The sequence below is a fragment of the Nymphaea colorata genome, chromosome 4, assembly GCF_008831285.2.
Source record: "Nymphaea colorata isolate Beijing-Zhang1983 chromosome 4, ASM883128v2, whole genome shotgun sequence".
NCBI classification, from domain to species: domain Eukaryota; kingdom Viridiplantae; phylum Streptophyta; class Magnoliopsida; order Nymphaeales; family Nymphaeaceae; genus Nymphaea; species Nymphaea colorata.
The window spans coordinates 19,858,899-19,873,063 of NC_045141.1; the positions used below are offsets into that span (position 1 = coordinate 19,858,899).

Genomic DNA, 14,165 nt, shown 5'->3' on the forward strand with positions numbered 1-14,165 from the left:
TGAATATGACCGTGCAGCTATACAGCCAATAGAAGATAATCATATTTAATTTGTGGGCTCTCATGGCTCCCCAGAAGAGCCAAGTTGTGGGTCCAATCTAGATGAATTTGGTTGCAGTTGGATTCAAGCCAGACCAAACGGTTGGTCAACATGATGCCCTTATCTCAACCTAAATAAAAGGTACGGGTCACCCTGCCCAGACACGATCCAGATTTTCCTGGAGGAGCATGCTGGATCCAGGTTGGATGCATTTGGGTCGTATCCATAGACTGGAAACTGAATGCTTCTCGCGCTTGTTCTCCCAATATTATATATAGAATAGAAATCAAACAAAACAAGAAAACGTGCCCTTGTAGAATGTTCAACACCAACAAAAATATAGATGAGAATGGAACTATTCCTAGAGCGAATATACTCTTATTATATTTGTGACATTTCTTTGACGGCATAGGTCACAATTTATATGTACTATATGTCTACATCTATAAGCAAGAAAACTAATTTCTTTTTTTCTTAAAAGTGACTGTTCATTTTCACCATCCAAAAGAAACCTCTTATGTCACTTGCTTACAGGGTTTACAGAACATGCTTCAGAACCTTTTTACGATCAAAGGTATAGTGCATTGGGACAATAAATCAGCATCTCCCGCAACAAAGGAGATAAACAATAGCATAACCACATGGCGACTTGCGTGTGCAGTTGCCCACACCAATTTCTTAAAAGTTATTTATTTTTAAATGGAAATCTTAAATATTTATCTTTATATATATAAGTGCCACCCAACAGGCTTGAGTATTTTTAAATAAGTGCCTCTTCAGCCAATTTTTCTAGCTCTACCACTGGAGACAAAAAGAATATCACCGGATCTCTTTTCAATGGGCTGACTTACATAAAGAGAAACTCTCAAATGCAAAACCCAAAAGCTCTTAAGGAGTGCCTTCAACAGGCAGGTTGTTAAAAATTCCTTACAGTCAAATTGAAACAACTTTTCTTCATTAATAAGAAAAAGAAAAATGCATTGCACTTATTCTGTCAGAAGGGTCCAACATTTTCAGAATTGACATTATATTATACATGAGTACAACCTGAAAGAGTAGGGAGCAGATTGTCTTTGAAGACTTGTTCAATGTCATGATACAGTGGTAGTCCAGCCTCTCTCATTGAACACCATGGTAAAGAAAAGAGGAAAGTAAAAGCAAGCAATCACTATGCTCAAGTCCATGTTCTACACTTTGTTGGGGAACCATAAAGCTTACAACATAACTTAAAAAAAAAGCAACAAAGAGAGAGAGAGAGAGAGAGAGAGAGAGAGAGACTAAGTTCATAATTGTAGAAAGCAGTTTCCCACATAAATTTCTTCTATGCAGACAGAGAAAGAAGCTTTTTCCAAGTTGGCAGCAAGTACACAATTTTCCGGAGCCAATGGATTAAGAGTGGCTCCATTCAAGTCTTTTCAGGTGGGTTCAAATTTTCCAAATCTCAAATCAGTGTGCCTATGGATGTCCAGCTCATGGTCATTTTTATTTATATGAGTTGGTATAAGCCGCGGATTGAGAGCTCATTAAAAGGGAAAAATATGTTCCCAACTGTTGAGAGAAGCTCTTGAAGAGCCGCCATTGATCGAAAACACTAATTTTTTAATATAATCTTCCAACCCTGGGTGAGTGAGTGCACCACTGTGTCGAAGGTGCCAAAGCAGTTCTGAACCCTGATACCACAACTTGTGTAGTGAACTTCTAACATGGTTCGTACCCGGAGTTTCTTCTTCCGCATCGGAATACAAGCAAAGCTCCTCTTACTAGTCAAACGGTAGCGAGACGGCTCTTTCTCATCAGTGTTTTAATTTGTTGATTTTTTAATCAGCGATTTATAATTTGTAAACTATTCTTATTGTATGAGAAGGAAAAGGAAAATATTATTCATTTCAAGCATAAGCTTCACTTATTTGATGCAGAACGTCCACATTTGACGCCTCAAACAGACCAGTCTTTAGTACTGAATGGTATTTGGGTCCGTTTCAACAAGTTGGGCCACCACATATTGACAAGGGAACAAATCTATATATGTATATATGCAGAAAGAGAGAGAAAGAAGCAAAAGTTTTGGTAATTCATCCGTCGCTTTTGAGGCTCTTTAACAGTGTGAAATTTCATGACAAAATTTTTTCAAATGTGTAAGGTCTAAAGAAGAGTTGCCTAATATAAAAAGAATGGTGTATGCCAATAAGGAGACCAACAAAATTTTAAATTCATTATACTGGGAACCACACTTCTCAACATCTTTATAAGGCACGGCCATGATCGCCAACCCTCCTCATCTAAACTACCCAGAGTCCAACATGACAGGCTTCGGATCCCCCTGTGGAGCTTGCAAGTTCTTGAGGAGGAAGTGCGCCAAAGGCTGCGTTTTCGCTCCATACTTCTGCCATGAGCAAGGCGCTGCGCATTTTGCAGCCATCCACAAGGTGTTTGGCGCCAGCAATGCCTCCAAGATCCTCTCACAGATTCCGGTGTCCAGCCGCGCCGAGGCGGCGCTGACTATATCTTATGAAGCTCAAGCCCGTCTCCGGGACCCTGTCTATGGCTGTGTAGCTCACATCTTTGCCCTACAACAACAGGTTATCTTTCTAATGGAGTTTGTTTTTTATAATTGTGACTCGAAGAAACCGCACCTAAGTCGAGAGACTTTGTCGCTCAATTAAGAGCTTAGAACCCTAAAGCTAGTGGCCCGCACCAGCTTATGCTAGCGATGAGACCATGGCTAACCAGTTATGCTAAACCTCTTGAGATCGAATATTTTGAAGCATTAATGTCATGCACAAAGTATTTGTTGTACATTAATTCATATTGGTAAGTGACTCAGAAGTTGGTATCTACCTCATATTTCAGGTGGCAAATTTGCAAGCACAGATAAACAATCTCAAGTCACAGGCAGCCCAATTAGGCCTTGCTAATAACAGCATTTCTAACCCCGCTCAAGGAACTTTGGCTGATCATCATGCACAATTCCCCTACTCACAAGACTCAAGTACGTATAGCATGGACGCCATTAGAGCTGCTCAGTGGAGCACAGGAATGGCGAATTATGAAGATTGTGGTCTCTTCTGTAATGAAGGCGCAGTGGAGCACAGCAGCAATGGCGCCACTGGAAGCTCCTCCACGAGCGTGAGTGAAGAACCATGGCGTTTCGGCGATTTTTCGCAGACGATGGACGCTCTTGCGATGCAGATGGAAGCAAGCAAGTTCTCATACCAAGAGATGGACGGCTGGGATCAGGAGCTGCAGTCCTTTTCGGCTGGCTTTAATCACCATGGCTGATTATCACGACACTGTGCTGACAAGTTCAGTAATATTTTCTCCCACGTTGAAGATTTGAAGCTGCTGAGGAGATCAGATGATAATGGGAGGAAAGAAGTCGTGGGAAATTTTTTTCCTCTCCATTGGAATTTGTTCATTTATGTGAAATCTGTTAGCCGTAGAGAATACAAATAAGATCGACAAACATAATTTTTGCACAAAAGGACAACGCCCATATGAATTATTAGCAGTCCCACCGTTGGATTTGGCGTTTGTCTATTTCACAGTATCAAACATAAAGAATGAAGGGAGATGGGAATTTATTTCCACGGTTCCATCCAAAATCATTTTCTCATGATAAGAGAACGCGTTCTTCAGCTTATAAAGTTTACCTGGTTAATCGATATCTATGTCTTTATATCATATCATATTAATTTTTTTATGCAGCAAGTAGAAAATTAAACTATATCAGTACCATTGCCCTTCCAATTCTTACGTTGTCGCCTTTCATTATGTGCGCGGAAGACAGCTCACTCGGTCCACGAGCAGCATGAGATAAGGGAAATTTTAAAAGAAAATGCAAGTTGGAATTGTTCGGACCCTGTCAATCCGGAAGTCTCAGTCATTTGACTTGACTTATGGATCTTCTTGGAAGTTGGAACCCATATGATCATTGGCTCAATCATTCGTAATGGTAGTAATATTGCGATTTCATGGATAACCATATTTAATGACATGCATAACCATGTTTCCTCACCAAACAAGATGAATCTCACCCTTTCCTAACTATTTGACAAATTAATATTGTTCAATAACTCCAATATTGATCAAGTGATTTGAAGTTTAGATCTGAGTTTTGGAATGATATGAAGATTATCATTTATTTATTACTGCGCTACTTTGCTGTTTCAAATGTGGAGCATAAGCAGCAGGGTTTCTAACTATCTTGTTCTTCTAATGGATCCAGTAATGGAATATATGTTGCAAATTTAGACAAAACCGAAGTGGATGGAATTTAATTTCGATTCGGTTCCAATGTTAAGGTTCGGGATCCAGATTTGAGTCCAACTGAATCCAGCCATTATTCGATCCATTTGGTTCGCTTCCCCCATTGTAACTCCTGATACCTGAATCCAGAACCTGCAAATGGATCCGGATATAGTACTCGTCCTAGAACCCAAAATGTTAAATCAACCCGACTCAAACCGGATCAGTTCGGGGCAGATCCACCACCAATCTTAGCGGCACTCGTCCACGGAACGACGTGGCCTGATGCTAGACTTCCACGTGTCTATTGGACCTCACAGGGTCTCTTATTAACGAAGTCCGCCAAAGTGGCTTAGTTCTGACAACGAGAGGAGGGACGGACGCAAACCTATTTATATTCTCCAGTTTATAGTCTCTCTACCTTTGTCTCCCACCCTGTGGAACCCTAGCTCGGTCTGTCTCGAGCTTTCTGGTGGTTGGCATTCCTTCCGGTTGTACTCTCGAAGATCAGAACTTTGGATGCCGACAGTCTGATTTTGCCGTCGGACATCCTGTTTGGTCCCTGTTCTTACCTTGGTTCGCGGAATGGCGACGAGCGTCTCCGCTGTCTACCTCCATGTCGTGGATTCAGTGGTGAGCAAGCTTCGCGAGGAATTCCTCAACGAGGGCGTTGACGACGGCGTCCTTTCGGAGCTACAGGCGGTAATTTTCGTTCCTGTCGCGAAAGGAAATGTTTGTTTCTTTCTGTCGTCCTTGTCGTTCGTCCTTTTTTTGCCGCTTCCATTTTGGTGCTAGAACTGTGGTAGTGGAAATAGGGTTTCGGTTTTCTCCGGTCCGTTGTATGCTAGAGAGTGGTGTGTGTTTTGTCATGCTGATGGGCATTGGAGCAAGTAGGGTGGTCTCCCGATGAATCTTGGGCATGGAAACGGTTAGTTTCATTTGTTTTCTCACTTGGGATTATTTAGATACAGCTTACACATGGGTTAATTTAGTAGTTTCCTATTTTGCTAAATAGAGTATGCTAGAAGATGTATAAAACTATAGTTCTTCTTGTGTGTCGCTTTTTTAAGGTTGAAGCAGATAGACTGATAGGATTATCCATGTGTTTATTTGTATGGAAACGTGACAATCGTTCATATGAAGGTCAACAAAACAACTGAAGTGGAAAAGAACAGATTCACGGAGCGTGATTGGGGGAACATCTTTTCCACATGGGATACTCTGGTAGCCCTAGAGGTCCCACTTTCATTTTCATAGAACACAAGTGTGGAGCGAATGTGTTTGGATTTCCATCTAAAGTTGGCTGTTTCTCATCTTCCAAGCTTCCCATATTGTTGTGGAAACCCACCACTTATTAGTCAAGGACTATTTTCTCCTATGACCTATCTTTTAGTATCTTCAAATTTGGACACGATATCTTTGTGCTCTAGTAGACCTAGTGTGGAGAATGTGCAAGGAAGGGCAAAAACACAGGGTTAAAGTATAGTAATTTTTTATTTGCACTGAGTTTACGAGTTAATCTTTTTTATGGTGCTATGTGGCAGTTTTTATTAATATCTTTTCATATGACGTTTTTGTGCTTCATGTAAGATGCCCTCTCCATATTCAATGTTAGAAAGTATGTCCCTACCAATAGTCCTTGCAATACAGGTTTTGACTTTTTTTTTTGTTTTTTCTTCTACATTGTCGAGAATGAAAAATCCATTGATAATTGCACAGCTGGTCCTCCTTAGAAGGGCCTTTGTTATAGGTGAAACTTGTCTTGGAGAAGTTTCACCTGGATGACATGCCTACATTTTACGGAGAAAACAATCCGTCTGTTTGTCGGGTGTATTTTTCCACTCATTTTGAGGTGAATGGTGACATTCACAGTACTTGATTGAAGGAGCGATGACCCATGCAAGCAGGGTGGGATTTTATTTGTGAGGGGTGTTTTACCTGTCTCAAGTGCTGCCTTAGGGATTTAAGTCACCTCTCTGTAGACAGGTCTAGGTATATGCAAGACTAGGGATCTTTATTAAGCAGTTATTGTATGCTTGGTTACATCATATAGCAGAAATCAGTTTGCATGCACATTGATTGTCAATGCAAAATGATGCTCAGACGTAGTAACTTCATGGACATGGTCAAGCAAATATTAAGCCACAATGAACAAGTGGTGCTTAGGTTTGGATGGTTGCTTTTGTCATCTCTGGTTGACAATGTTTTCCACTTGCATTTGTTTTGTTTTAAGTTATATTATATTTCAATTTATACTTAATTTTTTTTTTTGATATTTTCAGTTATTCCGATTTATAATCAGCAGAGCTTGCACTAAGGCTTCTGTTTCCATCCGACAGAGAAAACATACATAAAAATCCCATTTGATGAGTGTTTCAATCTCATAGCAAGTGAGATATCCTAAGGTTCATTGATATTGGTGAAGGCAATATGTTTTAATTTGTTACGAAAAATACTCAGACAGAAAATGCTCATGGTATTGATGTTGGAAACTGAAATTTTTTTGCCAATAGTGCCACCATTCTATCTGAAATACAGCACATTGTTTCATCTGTGGCTTGTGGCATGGTATCGTCAATGCGTAGGTAGCCACTCATTGCTGGCCTAAAAAAAGCAATAAAATTTAAAGTGTTCTGCTTATGCAAAAAAAGACACGGTTTATCTGTTATACTAGTGTTCATGTATGCTTATGGTAGCTTACTGGATTACATGAATTCTGATGGTTGCTCTTTTTTCGATGTCACATTCAGTGAGCAGATGTGTTTTCCAACTGTTAATTCTTTTGTGATCATTTTGTCTATGAACATGAGAACCTCATGTACAAAGTATGCATGTGGATGTCCAGGCAGACACATGCACTTATTGGTGCTAATGAGTACCGTGCAACAGCTACTTCAATTAACACTCCATGTGTTTTATTTTTCAGTTATGGGAGCTAAAAATGATGCAATGTGGAGCAATACAGGGTTCTCTAGAACGTAACAATACTCCCAGATCTGCTGGTCCAATTACTCCAGTCCATGATTTAAATGTGCCATATGAAGGGACAGAAGAATATGAAACTCCAACAGCTGAGATGCTGTTTCCTCCTGTAAGGATCTGCTTGCATGTTTTAGTTTTATGCTGTAGACTTTTATCACTTCTTCTGATCCACATAGTCTAAGTTTCACAAGTATTTTCATATCTTTTCGGGTGGATTTGCATTTTGTTTCCATGAAATGCATGTTATATCCTGGGTAATTATCTGTTTCCAGCATCATATTTGTTACTATGTCGGATGTCATGAGAGTGGGAAAGGGAAAGTTGAAATTAAATTGATTTATGCGAATGAATGCATTGGCATTGTATTTGCATTTGTAGACATTATGTGCTTATTGGTTTTTTTGGTGGCTACAGCTTGGCACTGGTCTACCTAGCTTGTTATGCTTTAAAATTAGGAGAGATCAAAGATATAATCACATATAAAAAGACAATCTTTTAAATTTAAATACTTATATTGCAAGAGAGCTAGCAGTTGAAAGTTATAGTTTTTCTTTGGGGGTGCTTGCATAACTTTACATTGGCTGAAGATCTCTTGCATATGTCTTCAGCAATCAGCATAGGAGCACTTTATTGGGTAAAAATTAGATTTACAGGGAACATAGTTGCAGATCTCATTTTTGGGTTTTTTTTGGGGCATAAGGATCCCTGACAATTTTCATTTTTCTTAGAGAAATCATGTGAAGAATTTGGTGATTAAAAAATAAAAAATACATATACTGTAGCTGGTAAAAGAAAAATCAAAATGCTAGACAGAAAACCAAACCATCCCATCTTCCGTGATTCTCTGTTTTTTCCTAATTTGGCATTAAATATAGTTCTACACTTGAAGGGCTTCCAAAGAAGAGCCTTATCCTCTTATATAAATGATGTACATGTGTTTCGTGTACCCACTTGTTATACACGTGGTCGTAACCTTCTCATATGACATGGCGGTTATCCTTGTAGATTGCAGTAGATACACACTTCAAAGGAATTTGAATGCTTAATGTACCCTTGTTTGTGAGGGCTGGGTGTTCAGACCAGTTTGTGTGGTTTTTTTAAAAATTGTGCAATATATTGTCTCACATATTTTTTTGTCAAAATAATATAGGAAAAAAACCATATTTCTGATTTTCCTTGGAGTGATTTGTTTTTCCTTGAATCAGATTTTAAATAGGAGTGGAACCCATGGATCTAAGAGTTGGCCTTGTGTTAGAATTCCTAAAATCTGTTCACAGCAGAAGGAAATTGAAGAGGAAAAGAGTGTGGCCAGGAACCACATGTCTCAATAGGAGGAGATGGTAGAGTATCCCATTAACAACAAGGGCATCATCCTTATTGGACGATTATAATATATACCCATACATACAACCAGTATTAAACACCTGGATACAGATAACAAGGAACTGTTCTAGAGCCACATAATAAAACAAAACAATGCATAAATATAAACACATCTCTTAACTGGAAGCAGGTGTAGGTGTGATATGAACTGTTTTGAGGTTTGTGGCATTTCTTTATCTTTCAGAAAAGATTGGTTTTGGTGTTCGCAAGATGATCAAAGTTTACAAATGGAATTCATAAATACTTCTTAGATGTAATGTCATCTCTGCCAGTATATGCAAAAATAGCAGTATGCATCATATTTGGGAAGACATATTAGTTGTTCTTTTGCTTTTATAAGTAAATTTTAACTATTTAACATTATTTCATATCGTCACTCTCTCTTTCTCTCTGATGCCCTATTTTTTGTTTTCATAATATCTTGCAGACACCTTTGCAAACTCCAATACAGACCCCTTTGCCTGTGGATCCTGTTGCATATCAGTACTTTCCTGCAGGTCCTAGTGATTTTGTTCCCATACCTGATACAGGTGCAGGGTCTAATACAGAAGTCAAGGGAGGCAGGCCTGCTTCTTACATGGTTAGAAATTACGATTGGTTCTTCACTCTTGTGTTAAGGTTGAAAATGACATTTCATTGGCTTAGGTTTTAGGAAGCTTTACAGTTACTCTTTTGCTTATAATTAGCCTTGACAAGTGTTTAGAACAAGCATTGACTTTGTCAAGGTGGCACATTTGTAGTTTCTTTGTGAATTTTACTTCAATGTAATTTTTTTACTCCTTTCTACAGCAACCACCTTCTCCCTGGATGAATCAAAGACCACTAGGGGTTGATGTTAATATTGGTGAGTGAGGGCATGTGATTTTTCAATAGCATTTAGTGCTTGTTGTTGGGTGATTCTGTCTAAATGAAATTGAGGATGCTTGATTAATTGTTTCTTGATTGAGCTTTTAGCATATGAGGAGGGGAGGGAAGAAGAAGGCGGAACAACCTCGCAGGGACCTGCGACAAAGGTGATTATTGTTGTTGGCTTCATATATTCCATGTTGTCTTGCAACTCTCGACAGCCATGCGTCCATGGATATCCTTAAGATCAGATTTAAGCTATTTCTTGTATAACATGTCCCACACACTCTTCACCCAACATGTTTGGCACAGATGATATGTAAATTGTATTATTATATAAATAGTTGTAACCAATAAAAGGTTATTAATGCAAAACAAATATGAAAAAATAAGTATTAGGAACTAGGAAATAAGAGAAAATCAAATGTCTATTATGTATAGAGTCTATAGACCTGTATAGGGGATGGTTTATTCGATGATTGTCAAGTTACTAGCCTTTTTGTATCAAAGATCTGCAAGTGTTCTTAGTAAACCCTTGGTATTTTTCAAAAAAGGCTGGAATTTTCTTTGTTATTATTCATGGATTAATGCAAAGGAAAACACAGATATAACCATGGTGGAAATGTTGAGTCCTCCCAATCCCTGGGCGTTCACATAATGGTTGGATGCAAAACTTCTTTTCAGGGGAATGGGTTTTGTGTGTGAGAGAGAGAGAGTTTGAATCTGATTCATTAGATTGTAGAAAGTTAGAAACTAAAGTTTGAGTGTTATTTAGTGCTTTATTATGGTTAAAAATAATCATTTGTGAAACTCTCATTTGTTTGTCTTGGCTTTCTATCAGTTTCGCATGTTAGATATGGTAATTTGTGTGTATGACAACTTTCCAGGACTTCTTTACAATGACTTCTGGCAAACGGAAGCGTGATGATTATGCAGCAGCACATTTTATACCAGGTGGATACATACCTCAGCAAGATGGTTCTGCAGATTTTCGACCTTCTGGTCCTGAAAATGTAGGCACCTTCATGTAACTGGCTTGCACTGGATCTTTATTTCTATTGCACTTGATATTTTCTTTTGTTGTTTTCCTTGATTATAATCGTCTTTGAAAGTAATGAACATTACGACCACTCAATTTTAGCTTTTGAATAGCTATAGGATGAGGTAATTCAAGTGTGACGAACTGTGTGCCACATTTGTTATCCTTTCCATTGCTTTGTTCTTTCTATGTGCAGAAGCAATTTTAAGTGCATGTGAAAAATTGTTAATGCACGTTAAGACAACAGATCAAGGGTTTAAGGTTCTTGCTCTTCTTTTTTTCATTTTACAGGTTTTGACAAGAGATGTCCCTCCAAAAGGGGGGAGTCACAATCATGTCTCTGACATGTTAAGGCTAGAACACAGGATGCATGCTGACGCCACAATTGCTTCTTTACTCAAAGCCAAACAAGCTTTTGCTTCTATCCCACAAAATGATGGTTTGCATGATATTTATGAAGATGTAAGCAAAACGTGAATTTTATTGCTATCTGTATTATGTCCATGAACAATTTGCTGATGTGCTTGCCTTTTTAAAATTTCAAGGATGTTGCTAATGAAGATTATAATGCTCCATACTATGGTAAGCACGTGCAGTTTACTTTCATCTCCTTTTGAGTTTTCCATGCACATGTGACCCTTGAATGAGATGGTTATTATGCTACAGATCCTTTAAGCCCTCAAAATGTTGCTACCCCTAAACCAGCCAAAACTGAAGCAGCCGATGATGAGGAACCACCTCTTAATGAAGATGATGATGATGATGATGATTTGGATGATCTTGATCAAGGAGATGAAGAACCTAGCATAAATCATTTGGTCTTAGCACAATTTGAAAAGGTTCTGGTGACTTCTTTTTATTTAGTTGTTTGCAATTTTGCATTAATGGGTAAATCTTTTATCAGCTATGAAGTAGGAAATATTCTTTCGTTAGTTATTTATTGTGTTCATGGCCATAAACGTGTACCCCATTTTCAAATTTCTCTGTCCATATCATTACTCTCAAACTGCAAGTTTTCTTCTCAGGTAAAGGAAACTGTGCTCTTCTCATTGCTTCTGAAAACCAAAATTTTGGAGTGTGTATTCTATTTTGAATAGTCTACCTGTGGCTTTGAGGGGACTTTTGATTTTATTCTTTTGGACTTGCAACAGGTGAACAGAACTAAGAGCAGATGGAAATGTATACTTAAAGATGGCATAATGCGCTTGAATAATAAGGACATCCTCTTCACTAAGGTAAGTTCTTGTAAACGTCCCCTTCTGAAGCTGGAACTCTGCAACCAACTCAAATTTTATTTTGTAGAGGCTGTCACAACCAATAAGAAATTTCAATGATTCTTAATGAGACTTTCTTAGTTTACATGTGTGAGTTGTCCAGGTGTTCGGTGCCTGTCCATGCACCTCCAAGCACCTTATTTCCATTTTTTTTCTTTACAGCTGTCAGGAACATGTAGCCTCTGGTGGTGGGGTCTTTGGAAACTCTCTGCACATGTGACAAGCATGTCCAAAATGCTGAAGCCTTAGGTTTTTGGAATATAAGGCAGATATACAGACCACTTGTGAAGGATACTCCCCATAGAGTGGGGGACCTGCCTCCTGGTAGCCTAGAAACCTATTCAAATTTACTTAGGAACGCATTGTCTTACCCGTCTGTGAGAATACTTGATGCCATTGATAGAGAAATAGGCTGTTATCCACACCTGGTTGCGTAGGTATTTCCTGCATCAACCATGGCAGGTATTAGCTGAAAGGTTGAGTATATTGTGTTCCTCCTTGGTTGATCTATTTATAGGACCTGGCTTAGCTTTAGATCTGGCTCATATGAGTCCTGCAAAAGCCAGCTTAAATCAAGCTGAAGTGAAATAATTGAGATTTCTGCATGGAACATATGCAAAATCCATGTTCTTGAAAAACTGTATCATGTTCCTTTTTGTAACATGCTTCACTTTAATTTTATGTACTTTTATCTGGCGGAGCTGAGCTCTGCATATCATCTTTAGTCCTATGATTCGCGGGCTGGTTATGGCTCTGCTTTTTATCTGTTACGTATGGGTTCAGTTACAGCTGATTCGAGCTTTCTGGATTAATCATAGTCCTGTGATGAATTACTCGTGTCCAAAGTAAGTTCACAAGAGGTTTTGGTTGCAGAGGTTTTAAATGCAAGAATAGCGTAAATTAGCAGAAGGCCCAGACGTAGTTGTATTATCTTTCATGCTATGGGTTAAAAATGTTTTTGCAAAGTTGGCCTTTAATCAATTAGCGTTGAAATTTGTTACTGTAATGGAGTAGCATATTCCCCTTGTGTGAGTTATGGACGGTTTGTAGGGAGCCTAACCCCCAGCGATATTTTTATTGGAATTATAGACAATTTGTACAATGACTTGTATCTATGATTAGCATATTCATGCATTTTTTGAAGGAAAATAATTTTTTTAGTTTTTTACCATCTCGTGTACACAGACTTTCGTTTATTATATACCGCTTGCTATGATGGCCCACTTTTGTAGGAGAAAAAATGGCTTTCCATGAGACTGGGACGTGGATGTAATTGTTGTATTCTCCACTTAATCTCCATTGCAAATGGCTCTTCTCGAACTTTGTTTCAATGCAGTTCCTTCTTGCAGGCGAATGGAGAGTTTGATTTCTGAGGTTCCAGCCTCCGGCACTACGACAACTCCAAGCTGGGTCGTTACTGGGTGCTCTTAACCCAAGTCCATCATTGGATTTGTGAGTTCGAGTTTTTTTATTCTTTTTTGTTCCCATTTGTTAGTTTCCAGCTTTTGTATACAGTTGTAGGAGCGAGAAAGTGCTTGAATTTTGTAAGAACTATCCCGTATATATAAAATATATATTCAACCATTGTATAAGAGGTTGAGGTGCCTATGTTACATCTCTTGCGTTTTTCCTTGGTAGACTTTTTAACTACAGTGTAAATACTGAGGTCTCGCATAACCACGGTAGAATGAAGCTTGTGTAGCATGAACTGACGTTCATTAAATGTGTGAATTCTAGTGACAAGGTTTCCGGAAAAGGTAAAACGAGATTTTTTTTTAAAAAAAAATTAATAGGTTCCTCATACTTTGTATTAGTTAGAGGTGTGCTTGCATGTGCTTTTCGGAAGACGTGGATTTGTTTGGATGAAACTAGCTTTGAATTTTGTCGAACTCCCTAAGGTTCAAGTTTGGGAGTTCGGTTGAATTATGTTTTATTAAATCTAAAATAACAACTCGCGTTCAAATCAAAGCAAGTTGAACTGGTTCTCTGTAGGAATATTTGGCAACAAGATTTTGGGTTAGGCAGATTGTGTGTGGTACAACCCAAACAAAATTTGGTGAAAGTCGGTTTAATTTACGTGTGGTCATTACTCCAAAAATTTGGGGGATGTAGGGAATTCTTTGCTAGAGATTAGGCTTCTTGTTGGTAATTAATACGTGTTATCGGTGGTCCTTTTTCCCTTCCCCTTTGTTTGCCCCACTAGGTTGGCTGGAAAAAATAATCCTGCAAAGCAGTTCTCTCTGCGCAGCCACTGGTCGACCTATTCTCTTCGAAAATTAACGGTGTAGCAGCATCGGCCTTTACATTCTAAGGGCAAGCAGCAAAACTCCTTTGTCTCCTCCGCCTGAATCTGCGAA

General features: G+C 38.7%; 2 protein-coding genes across 4 annotated transcripts; both read left to right on the top strand.

Moving 5' to 3' along the window:
• The first annotated feature begins 2,339 nt into the window (after positions 1-2,339).
• Positions 2,340-3,318, top strand: LOC116253229 (LOB domain-containing protein 29-like). Its single transcript, XM_031627996.1, has 2 exons — positions 2,340-2,618; positions 2,890-3,318. The coding sequence occupies exons 1-2, from the start codon at positions 2,340-2,342 to the stop codon at positions 3,316-3,318; spliced, it is 708 nt and encodes a 235-aa protein (XP_031483856.1).
• A 1,332-nt stretch (positions 3,319-4,650) lies between these two features.
• LOC116253509 (uncharacterized) lies at positions 4,651-13,421 on the top strand. Of its 3 annotated transcripts, none has more exons than XM_031628345.2 (11): positions 4,651-4,986; positions 7,211-7,375; positions 9,077-9,229; positions 9,439-9,493; positions 9,604-9,662; positions 10,383-10,508; positions 10,826-10,996; positions 11,080-11,116; positions 11,201-11,373; positions 11,686-11,769; positions 13,145-13,421. In XM_031628345.2, the coding sequence occupies exons 1-11, from the start codon at positions 4,870-4,872 to the stop codon at positions 13,172-13,174; spliced, it is 1,170 nt and encodes a 389-aa protein (XP_031484205.1). In that variant the 5' UTR covers positions 4,651-4,869; the 3' UTR covers positions 13,175-13,421. The 3 variants fall into 3 exon arrangements, with proteins under 3 accessions (XP_031484205.1, XP_031484206.1, XP_031484204.1); XM_031628346.2 differs by having other exon boundaries at positions 13,158-13,421; XM_031628344.2 differs by lacking the exon at positions 13,145-13,421 and adding an exon at positions 11,971-13,134.
• The last annotated feature ends 744 nt before the right edge of the window (positions 13,422-14,165 follow it).